The sequence below is a fragment of the Colias eurytheme genome, chromosome 6 (assembly GCF_061535395.1).
Source record: "Colias eurytheme isolate Ceu_HAF_F1 chromosome 6, ilColEury1 Martin Lab GWU primary, whole genome shotgun sequence".
Lineage (NCBI taxonomy): Eukaryota > Metazoa > Arthropoda > Insecta > Lepidoptera > Pieridae > Colias > Colias eurytheme.
This window is the reverse complement of record NC_142985.1, coordinates 7,493,477-7,504,812: the sequence shown is the minus strand read 5'-3', so window position 1 is coordinate 7,504,812 and position 11,336 is coordinate 7,493,477. Positions and strand designations below refer to the sequence as shown.

General features: G+C 30.9%; 3 protein-coding genes across 3 annotated transcripts; 1 reads left to right on the top strand and 2 right to left on the bottom strand.

Annotated features, from left to right (window-relative positions):
- Positions 1 to 4,033: 4,033 nt before the first annotated feature.
- On the top strand, positions 4,034 to 6,240 carry LOC149907794 (uncharacterized). The gene is made up of 2 exons (XM_090102890.1): positions 4,034 to 4,624; positions 5,439 to 6,240. Exons 1-2 carry the CDS (start codon positions 4,403 to 4,405, stop codon positions 5,661 to 5,663), a joined length of 447 nt encoding a protein of 148 aa, XP_089959016.1. The 5' UTR covers positions 4,034 to 4,402; the 3' UTR covers positions 5,664 to 6,240.
- A 44-nt stretch (positions 6,241 to 6,284) lies between these two features.
- LOC149907793 (zinc finger protein 532-like) lies at positions 6,285 to 8,825 on the bottom strand. The gene is made up of 3 exons (XM_090102889.1): positions 8,702 to 8,825; positions 8,349 to 8,521; positions 6,285 to 8,115 (listed from the first exon to the last, which is right to left on the bottom strand). The coding sequence occupies exons 2-3, from the start codon at positions 8,483 to 8,485 to the stop codon at positions 6,342 to 6,344; spliced, it is 1,911 nt and encodes a 636-aa protein (XP_089959015.1). The 5' UTR covers positions 8,486 to 8,521; positions 8,702 to 8,825; the 3' UTR covers positions 6,285 to 6,341.
- Positions 8,826 to 9,620: 795 nt separating this feature from the next.
- On the bottom strand, positions 9,621 to 11,145 carry LOC149907792 (cartilage-associated protein-like). Its single transcript, XM_090102888.1, has 2 exons — positions 10,883 to 11,145; positions 9,621 to 10,606 (listed from the first exon to the last, which is right to left on the bottom strand). Exon 2 carries the CDS (start codon positions 10,570 to 10,572, stop codon positions 9,709 to 9,711), a length of 864 nt encoding a protein of 287 aa, XP_089959014.1. The 5' UTR covers positions 10,573 to 10,606; positions 10,883 to 11,145; the 3' UTR covers positions 9,621 to 9,708.
- Positions 11,146 to 11,336: the final 191 nt, after the last annotated feature.

Genomic DNA, 11,336 nt, shown 5'->3' with positions numbered 1-11,336 from the left:
CGGTTTCGGCTATCCGTCCAGGCATTGCCGCACAAAGAAAATATTCTTTGTTTAAAAATTAGGATTAAATTTACGATTTTTAAAAAAACATTTAAAATATTGGAATTTTCGCGGCCGACTGAGCTAAATAAATTCGTATAAAAAAATAGATACACTAGTGACTAGATAATTTATTACGTTGTTAATATATGAAGTGATTAAAGGCGCAAATTATCCCTTTTTGAAATTTTCGATATTGTCGATAGAGGCGAAAGTATTATAATTTTTACTGATTTTCGTTTTTATTTTTTTATATTATATGCAGGCGTTAGTAGAAGCTCTGTTTAGTACCAAAAGAAACCTTGAACTGAGTTCTACATGTGACAAAAATACCACATTCTAGCCACGAAGTTATTACGAGATATAGATTTTCAAAGAATGTCAGGGTTTTCCCTAGTAAACAAAATTATATATATCATCTATCTATTACCAAGTTTTTGTTTATGTTTTAGTCGTTAGTTGGTAGTCGATATTTCAATATATTATTATATGTAGGTACATAATCTTTATATGTAATAAATTAACTGAACAAAAAAAATATCTTAAAATTATAAGAAAATTCAATAATATCAAATTAATACAAATTAATCTCCTTTTTTTGTGAATATTTCGAGCATTGATCATAGTAATCTCATTAAAAGTCAAACCGAATTCCTTGAAAATCTCGTAATAAATTCGTGGTTAGAATGTTGTATTTTTTTCACATGTAGACCTCAGTTCAAGGCTTCTTTTGGTACAAGTACAATTAGTACAAGTTACAACCATTGAAAAGAAGAAAACGAAGAGAAAAGAATGGGCAAAATTATATTTAAAAGACAGGGATTCATTCAGACATATGCAGTCATATCATAAATCTTTGTAGAGTTCTAAAATTTATATTATTAATCTTTTTTCAGTATTAGCCACGTCATCCGACGCCATCGCCATTGATAACGATCGACCGACGTCCGTTTTGTTTGGCGGTAGAACTGTGACTAAAGCTGTAGACTATATACTTATTACACTCTACAAAGATTTATGATATGACTGCATATATCTGAATGAATCCCTGTCTTTTAAATATAATTTTTGCCCATTCTTTTCTCTTCGTTTTCTTCTTTTCAATGTTTGTAACTTGTAACTTGTAAGTACTTGTACTTGTACCAAAAGAAGCCTTGAACTGAGGTCTAAATGTGAAAAAAATACAACATTCTAACCACGAATTTATTACGAGAAATAGATTTTCAAGGAATTCGGTTTGACTTTTAATGAGATTACTATGATCAATGCTCGAAATATTCACAAAAAAAGGAGATTAATTTGTATTAATTTGATATTATTGAATTGTCTTATAAATCTAAGATATTTTTTTTGTTCAGTTAATTTATTACATATAAGGATTAAGTACCTACCTATAATAATATTATATTGAAATAACGACTAAAACATAAACAAAAACTTGGTAATAGATAGATGTGGCTAGAATGTGGTATTTTTGTCACATGTAGAACTCAGTTCAAGGTTTCTTTTGGTACTAAACAGAGCTTCTACTAACGCCTGCATATAATATAAAAAAATAAAAACGAAAATCAGTAAAAATTACAATACTTTCGCCTCTATTGACAATATCGAAAATTTCAAAAAGGGATAATTTGCGCCTTTAATCACTTCATATAACATAATAAATTATCTAGTGCATCAATTTTTTTTATACGAATTTATTTAGCGGAGTCGGCCGCGAAAATTCCAATACATATTTTAAATGTTTTTTTAAAAATCGTAAATGTAATCGTAATTTTTAAACAAAGAATATTTTCTTTGTGCGGCAATGCCTGGACGTATAGCCGAAACCGATTGAATATTGAAACTGTAAAGGCGGAGCTGCAAAATGAGCTGTAAATGTAATTTTAAATTATCGTGCAAAGATTTTTATACATTCGCTTTACAAAATGAAGAGCTATTAAAAGCTGTTTCTTCCAACAGCAATTATAAATGCCAAAAATAAATTTTCTCTATTTAACATTGCTGTTTTAATTATCTCCCGTAAAAAATAACTAAAACTCGTATTTTTGATGCTGTTAACCCTTAAATCAAATACTGGCAACCCTAGGTGCGGTGCGGTCGTGTGGCGAGTCGATCGCACCGCACGAGTACGGTGGTCCGGTCGCACCAGTTCGAACGTCTGTTTATAATTGTACAGTGCCACAAACTTATCTGACCCGGTGGCAAAAACTGGAACTACGTGCCGCCATTTTGAAATGTCACATTTTCACAGACTTTTCATAACGGAATATTTTGTTTATATAAAAGAAAGCGACATCAGTGACACTGTCACCGGGTCAGATAAGTTTGTGGCACTATACCTAGTTAGTATATACTGAGTACTGACCATAGATATAATTTTTTTTTATAATATTTTTTTTATTTTTTTATAATACTGTATATTTAAAGCGTCATAAAGCGCCTTAATGCGTCTTATTCAATAATTATTATGTTTGGATTCATATAATTCATTTAAAAATAATGAAAAATTGTTAGGTACTGCAAAAAGTACAAAAAAATTAAACATTCCAAATGTAAATTTATATATTTCAAGAGCTCATTTTTAATTAATTTTTAATGAAGCTCGGTTTCTCTCTTCCCGCCACTTCACATTCATGACCGAAAAGACTTTTTCAGTAAATGCTGAAGTGGCGGGAACAGAGAGTATATCTTATCATTTTTTTTAAACAAACAAATTCGTTAGGACATTTTTTTTAAATAAATTGCCATTTTTCTGCAGTGGACTTTTGCATAAAATCTGTGTTATTCAACAATTCGCCTTGGAGTTCCTTTAAAATAATAACTTCTGACTATGCTGTCCATGAGTACTAGGTTGATCCAAAAATAATGATAATTCATAATTGGGTATTTCCTGTGTACATAAAAATATAAAATAACTGTTTCTTGCTTGCTCATGTACTCACTAAGTTATCACAAAAAAATCATATTAACTGTATCTACAGACGCTCCGATTTGGTTGGTGCCAACCATCCGACCACGACCAAATCGGAAAGTGTAGAGAGCGGTCGGTCCGACATAATTATTATTAATATTGGTTTGACGTGGTCGGATGCGCCGGCGGTACCGACCAAACCAACTTCCTATCCGATCCAACCAAATTGGAACGTCTGGAAGCTTTGTTCCGACCAAATCGGCTCATTCCATAGAGTAATATAGGTAATTGGCTCATTCACATTCGCAACGCCGCCGGTGTAGGACGTCAACATGAACGCCGAGGGAGTTACGGTCACCGAACGTGACATATTAATAAAATTGCTGGAACTATATAAAGACTTTCCCTGTTTGTGGGACTTAAGTAACAAAGATTACGCAAATAGAGATGCCAGAAATCAAGCGTATTTTATTATGTTAGAAGTATTAAAAAAAATTGACAGTGCGGCTACATTAAAAACCTTAAAAAATAAGTTGTAAGAGCCGCATATGACTGTAATTTTCTCTATTTCTATAGTAGAATTTAGCCCATTCTCTTCGTACTATGGTCAACTGACATATTACTCTATGGTCAACTGACAGCTGGAAGGCCAACCGTCGGACAATCTGTAGCAATGTTGGAATGGTTGCCTTGTCGGTTCCGATATGGTTGGCACCAACCAAATCGGAGCGTCTGTAGATACATTAATAGGCCACGTTTCCAAGTATTTACATTAATTTCTATTGGCAACACTGATCTGCTGTACAGCAAGCCTATTCACGATCGACCACGCACGATGCAGGACGGCTCTGACGTACGTCCGCGCTATTCACTGTCCATCTGCACGACGTTCGCGGTGGTGGGGGTGCTCGCTGGATGAAAAATTGGTCGTGCACATCCAGCATCATAATAATAAAATAATAATTATTGACGTACGTCAATACTATTCACTATCGTTTTGCGTCATGACTCGTGCATCGTGTATGGCCTTGGCGGGACGTACAACAAGATGGACCGTGAATAAGACGCATTAGGTGGCTCTTGGCAACAGGCAATTGGCAAATGGCAACACTGCGAGAACTGAAAATTGAAATTTGAAATACCTTCGAATTTTCAATTTTGATAAACGTGTGATATACTGCGGAGTTGATTGAGTTCGGGTATATGTTTTTAAATTCGAAAAATTCAGTTGAACCTACAAGTTTTTTAAAGTATTTATTCGTCATTTAAAAAATAATTGATATTGGCAGCAGAAGAAACAATCAAGTGACACTAGCACTACATTTGTTTGACAAAACAAGGACAAAACATTAATCTCCATTCTCAGTTATTCTGCTAATGCGTGATTTGCGCATGTTATTCGCTGTATTTTTATTCAAATTACTGAAAAGTTAAAGAAAGAAACTAAACATGTCTGACCCATCTGATAACATTATTGACCTCACGTCGCCTGTTGCATTTGGCTTGGTTAAGCATTGTAATTTCTCTGATGATGTTATTGAAATAGATGATAACACTGACGAATCAATTTGTGAGGTAATTTTTGAAACAAATCAAACAATCGCAGCTCCCAACAAAGCTCCAAATAAACTCACAAAAAAATCAAGAGCGAAATCTTTGGAGCCAAAGACGGTAAGTTTTAATTTAAATAAGGATACATCCGAAATTTTAAGTATCGTACATAGAACATATTGTATTTATTCAACTACACTTTTTTAGAACAATTTTTCAATACTTGGTTATAACTTTATAAGTTATAACTAAAATCTCATACAATGAAGTTAAAATTTATGAAGGAAAACACTCAGATTCACATTTGCCATGTTTGTTCACATCATGAAATCACACCAATACATGTAATTTTGGCATGTTAAATCTTAATCTTACAAATCAAGTTACATTTTGAATATTTGAAAACAACAACATGCCTCTTCAACATAGGGGTTAAAAACTCAAACAATTTTTTATTCAATATAGACTTCTTATCCAAGCACTTTAGAATAATTGTCATAAGTATATCATTGAAATCTTATGAACCACTTATATGGGTATCCCCAGGAGTAGATGAAAAATTGTTGAAAATTAAATAGATTGAAGAACTGCATAAATATAATACTGCATAAATATAATACTGAATAAATATAAACTGCATAAATTAAATAGATTGAAGAACTGCATTAAAATTGTAACTTCATATTTTCATAGTAGTCAATAGACATATTTGACAAAATACACCATAATTTACTTTAATAAAGTTTATACTAACTGTATTATTAACTGTTACAGTTTTGGGATCAGTTTTAACTGTGTCTGTAAAATATGCTATATTTATTTATTAACCCATTGACCACCGAGCGCCCCGATCGGGGCGCGACACAATAGATTATCTATTGTGTCTTGATTCCGGGGACTGATGGATTAATATACCTACATACTTCAATTACAGGTGGAAGTTCAATCCCCTGAAAAAAAAGCAATCAAGATTGGAGAGTGTCCCATATGCTGTGAACAATTGGGAAAGAAACCAGCATCATCAACAAAGTGTGGACATGTATTTTGTTTAGAATGCATACAGAGATCTTTAAAACATGACAAAAGATGCCCTCAATGTAGAAGATCATTAAAAGGGGCTACTGCTTTTCATCCACTGTACCTTCCAATACAAACATAAATGTTACAGTAAAAATAAAATATGTAAATATATTTAATAACTTTATTACATTCATATTTAGAATTAATAACTAAGTTTACATTAATGTTTCATATTTTATTCTTTTACCTAGTTAACTAAAATTAACAAAAACAAAGATTCAAATACTATCATATTCTTTTATAAAGTATGTTTATACATGTTGTGTTTGAATAAAACTGGCAATTATTCACACATATTTCCTCATGGAATTCTGAAAACTGCTGATGTGGATCCCATGTTCTTATATTTTTACTTTCAACTTTTTCTATTTGTTAGAACTGACTTAAACATTTGTAATGAATTTATTTCTACATTGTTATGTTGTGGTGACATCAAATCCGATTTTCATTGTCTTTACTTTACCATTCTGTTAAACTACTGTTGAAAAATCTCATTAAAATTAAAAATCCATTGTACCTATAGTTTTAACAATCTAACCATAAGATAAGTAACATTGTTTTATTCTAAGGAGTGATTGTGATGCATGTAATATAAATATGTAATTCTAAATTTAAGTTTGTTACTGATGATATGGAATAAATGTGTTTTGATATAATTTGTATGTTTGAATTTAAACACATTATAAATGTGAAATACATGATTCATAACATTATATAATGTCAAGCAAGCATTTAAATAATAATTGACTCCAGCGATTTATGGGCTTTTAGCTTTTTGAGTATTCTTTTTTAAGAAAGCCATGCCATGAACTCTGAAATGTTTTTCTAAACTGTGAGGGTCAGTGAATTTTTCTCTGCAAATATTACATTGGTTTGCTTCAAGTGGCTCATCATCTGGTGCATTTGACTTAATGTGGTATTTTTCTAATGCATCTTTGTTAAAGCAATCATGTTTAACAATATATTCATTAACATCTGTTATTTTATGATCTAATAACAAATGAGTTGAAAAAGAGGGCTTGACAGCAAAGCATTGCCCACACTCCATACACTGATAAGCCAAAGATGGATCTTTGTGTGATAATATATGTAAATGGAAAGTTTTAGCATCCTCTGTTTGGTACTGACACTTTTTGCAGTAATTAGGAGTATTCTGTTCAACTTGTATTGCTGTTGGTGGATTCATTTTATCAGTATGAGCTCCAACTTTATTTTTGTGATTGCGCTTGAATATCTTATTTGATTTAAAGTGCTTTGTTCTAGTCACATTTTTCTTGATCTCCTTTAAATTCATTTTTGTCAAGTTTACTTTCAAATCTAAGCATTTAATATGATTGTGAAATTCTTTGAAATGTGTTTTTATTTCTTCCCAGTTTTCATTAACTTTAACTCTACACAAATGGCATACTATTTGATATACATCTTGCCTCTTGCTGCCTGTTGTATTGCCTTCAGAGGGAGCCTCCAATGAGCAATCAGGACATTTATATGGTTCCTTGTCAAAATTGCCATCAATCCATTGATGTACAGGTTTTGAACATTTATGACAGGTTTTCAATATTATTTTGCATATAATCGATGACAAAGGTCTATTGTGTGTTGAATGATGCTTTTCCATATGATGATTTAATAAATCATACACAGCAGGAGAAATAACACCGCAGTTCCAACATGGATACATTTGATGATTCTTATGAATGGTTGCAAGATGGGTATTGAGGTGCTTGTTTATTTGATTTACACTTAAAAATATTGCAGGACACTGTTGACATTCATAGTATGTAGGGTATTTTGTTTTATCACAACATCGCATTACATGTTTCAATACTGTATTCTCATTGTATCCAGCAAGGGCACACGAAGGACATTTAAATATTTTATTTAAGTGGCTCTGCCTCATATGGGTTAAAAAACTGTTTGGATGTAGCAACTGACAACCACTTTTGAAACATTTAATTCTAGATGTAACTCTCATCATTTTAAAGCCTTCACAGTCATGATTGTAGGGGTATGTACACACCCTATTTGGTAAATTCATACCACATTCTGGGCAAATGTATGGAGGACTTTTCAAGTGCAAACGAATATGAGCACTTAGTGCACATATTGAGGGTAGTGTGAATAAACATACAGGGCAAGTGTAGATGTTGTGTGCATGGTCCATGTAATGTTTTACTCTATCTTTCTCTTTGTTTTTTGTTACTGTAATATTTTTTTTACATTCAAAACAATGTATATTTGGAAATGTTTTGTCTGAATTATCAGTTCTGTACATTTCAGTTACTGAATTAACAGTAAATGAATCTACACTCTTAGATGTGGTGGCAATTTCTGAGCTGATAAATAGCAGAGGTTCAACTTTTAAATCACTCAAGTTGATGGTAGCAGTTTTATTACTATGAGATCTTATGTGAGCTAAAAACTGACATCTATTATAAAATACATTCAGTTTATTGCAATATCTGCACAAATAAGTAATCTGTAGAGATTTACGGCCAATGTGAACTTTATAACTTGATTCAAATATAAACCTGTAACAAAGTGATATTTAATTAATAAAAGAAACAATATTTGAAAAATTTAGTTCTGTAAACACCTACTAAAATTCTTAACATGCATTAAGAATTTTAGTAGGTGTTATTGGACATGTATGCACTTATATGTCCAATAACATTATAAGTGCATACAAACGAACACTAAATGAATTATAGATTCCATCTACTACAAGTACCTATATTCTACAACAAAATATGATAGTACTTACTTATCACTACAATCTATGCATGAATATAGTTTGTGGCCATTTACAGGTACTGGTATTTTATAATTAGGCATTGCTTTTGTGAATAATATGTTCTTTATACTTAATTTATCATTGACCATATCTGAAGCCAAAGCCATTATTTTATCGTCTCTATTGCTAAGTTGAAGATGTATCTGGAAATAGAAAATTTCAATAAGTGCTTAACTACTTAGATACCTAGGTACATATTATGGTAATAAATATATATGTATAGAAAATAGAAACGTAGCACTTATTTTTTCTAATGACCCATTTCTCGTATGAAAAACATAATTATTCTTATCAATCAAAGAAAAATATAATATTTGAATTACCTGTGTATGAATAAGGATCTTGATAAAATACAATTTTCAATTTCCAAATTCCAATCATTAAATCCGTTCTTGACATTTATCAATAGTCTGGCCATTGAAAAAAAACTAATTTGGTATTGCCATTTCAATACATAAAATTCTGTAAAATATTATAATGCGAAATATTTGCATCTCGAATTTGAGAAAATGATAAATTTGTTCTTTATATTATTATATATTTTATCTTTAAATTTAGCGATTTATTGTAGTATTTTCAGAACATAAAAAATTCAAGTATTTAATTGCGACATGGATACGAAAATCACGACGGTTTTAATTATTGTATTACTAATTTGTTAATAATGGTAATTATTGAAGTGAGAAAATATAGTATTTTGTATCCATTAGTTATTTTCGGTTCTTTACACCCTGTGTTTACACCTTATGTAAATATATCATTGGCAACATTATTTTAATCCTGTACATAACATCTTGTATATTTTTCTTTGTCTATGCCTGATAAAAGTATATAATTTCTGTTGATGAATTCCCATCTACAACAATGTGAATATGGCCTACCCTTTAAATAGAAGTTGAATTTGATATGAGATCAAGTCAAATAAAAATATTACCTATCTTTTATTGATTAAAATCTTGATTAAAATACTACATAAGTATCCAACCAATAAGACAACCAAGGATAATAAAAAACCTTAATACCTATCAATCTTTCAGAGATTAATTTCCTGGAACTAAGAAAAATAAGAAGTTCTAAGATTGTGTGAATTCTTCGTCACTCCAATAAAAATGTACAAAATTTTTTAAGCGGTACAAAATAAAAATATAAGTATATTTTGGAAATAAAATAAAAAAGTTCTACATATTCTATATGCATTTATATTATATTTTATTTTAATAAGTCTAACATGGTACTTATAACATTTAAAAAAATATGGCACATGTTATTATTTATATTATAATGATTTAGTTACTTCTTATTCGGTAGTAAAAAAAATTGTTACATAATATTAAAATACCAAATTAGATTCAAATTTATCACTATTATCTTGATGAAAAAATTCAAGTAACTGTTTTTCATATTTATCTCTTTTTAAGTAATGAATAATATCAGATCGCTCAAGGAAAGAATCTTTATCAATGAGGGTTTGGTATATTTTTTTGTTTTCTAACATATCCTCATCCTCTGGCAGTAATGTTAAGTAGCTTGCAACTGCTTTGCCAACATCATCTAGTCTGTCTAAATTGTAGTAAGATATTTGTAAGTAATTCAGCAGATCAGCTAGAAAATCTGTTCCAGAATTGTAAAGGGGTTTCAATTGGTCTTGACACCTTTGCTTACATGTTAAAAGAGAGACAATATAATTCGATATCACTATAGTAACTTCTGGTGACCATTCCTGTTCTGGTTGTTGTTCACATTCCATCCGACATTTATTTTCCCAGGCCAAGTAATCTACCAAGGTTTCTTCCATGTTGGCTATTGTTTCACCCCAGTTTTTTAATTTATATGATTTGAGACCCAATCTATATAAAATTTGATAGTCTTCACTCTCAAGATCCACAACATTATTTATATCAACTTCGGGTTGCTGGGTGTAGTAGTCTAAATTTTTCTTCATGGCCGGATCCTCAGGGTGACCAACCAGGAAAGTATATGAAGCCGATGCAGCTTTTGGAAGAGCATACATTTGAAAGTAACACAGGTGTAAGTATTCATAGGGTTTTCTAGTTTGCATATTCAAAACAATTGCATCAGATACATTACTATACATATGAATATTTTCAAAGCCTTCCTGTTTGCAATTCATAAGGCATTGCCTCGTTCTTATAAATAATTCGTATATTTTCAGATCCTCTATATTTTCATTCATATTACTTATTTTAGCGTCATTTTTACACTTTAACCTACAATTGATAATGACGGTTTTATAAAGTTTATACAAATGCAGTGATTCTTCAAATTGCACTATACACTCGGACCATCTTTCGTTTGTATATGCGTCTAGTCCTTTTTGGTATGTGGAATCCAAAGATGAAAACTGTAATGAGTTAACTACAAAAAATGCATTGAGGAATATTAATTTCCTTCCAAACCAACTCATGGTGATGTTAAAATTATCAATATAAGATAACTAAGGCCCAACTTTCAACTCTATTATTAACAAACATTTGTCTACATACCACGCGTCACACTACTAAGTACTAACGTCTAACATATCATTCTTTAATACACGTATGACTTTTATTGTTTTATCGCAAATCGCATTGGCCATTGACTCCGCTGTGTAAGCTTTTGACCTATTTAATAATCATAACATATTCTGTTATGTAGAGCGGATATGACGGTATATCTTCTTTTTATTTCCTATAGTCTGAAACATTTAAATTATTATTTTGAGATTTTGATAATATTTAAATTGACGATCACTATTTTACAAAGGTAAATGCTTATTATATTTATATTCTTATTATGAGTATGTATGGCACGTAATTATTTATCGTTTTATATATTTTAACCGGTAAAATTTAAATTTGACATTTTTGTCTGATATCTTTTTAAAGTTTTCTTTGTCGTCGTGGCAAGAAGATCGGTCTATTTGCCACTGTCAACTGTCAAGTGCAGAGTGCACATTGT

Excerpts from the sequence above, each read along its gene's own strand:
- LOC149907794 (XM_090102890.1), top strand. The coding sequence starts at position 4,403 with ATGTCTGACCCATCTGATAACATTATTGACCTCACGTCGCCTGTTGCA. Across the intron at positions 4,625-5,438 it reads AATCTTTGGAGCCAAAGACG|GTGGAAGTTCAATCCCCTGA; the intron begins GTAAGTTTTAAT and ends CTTCAATTACAG.
- LOC149907793 (XM_090102889.1), bottom strand. The coding sequence starts at position 8,485 with ATGGCTTTGGCTTCAGATATGGTCAATGATAAATTAAGTATAAAGAAC. Across the intron at positions 8,116-8,348 it reads TGCATAGATTGTAGTGATAA|GTTTATATTTGAATCAAGTT; the intron begins GTAAGTACTATC and ends ACTTTGTTACAG.
- LOC149907792 (XM_090102888.1), bottom strand. The coding sequence starts at position 10,572 with ATGAATGAAAATATAGAGGATCTGAAAATATACGAATTATTTATAAGA.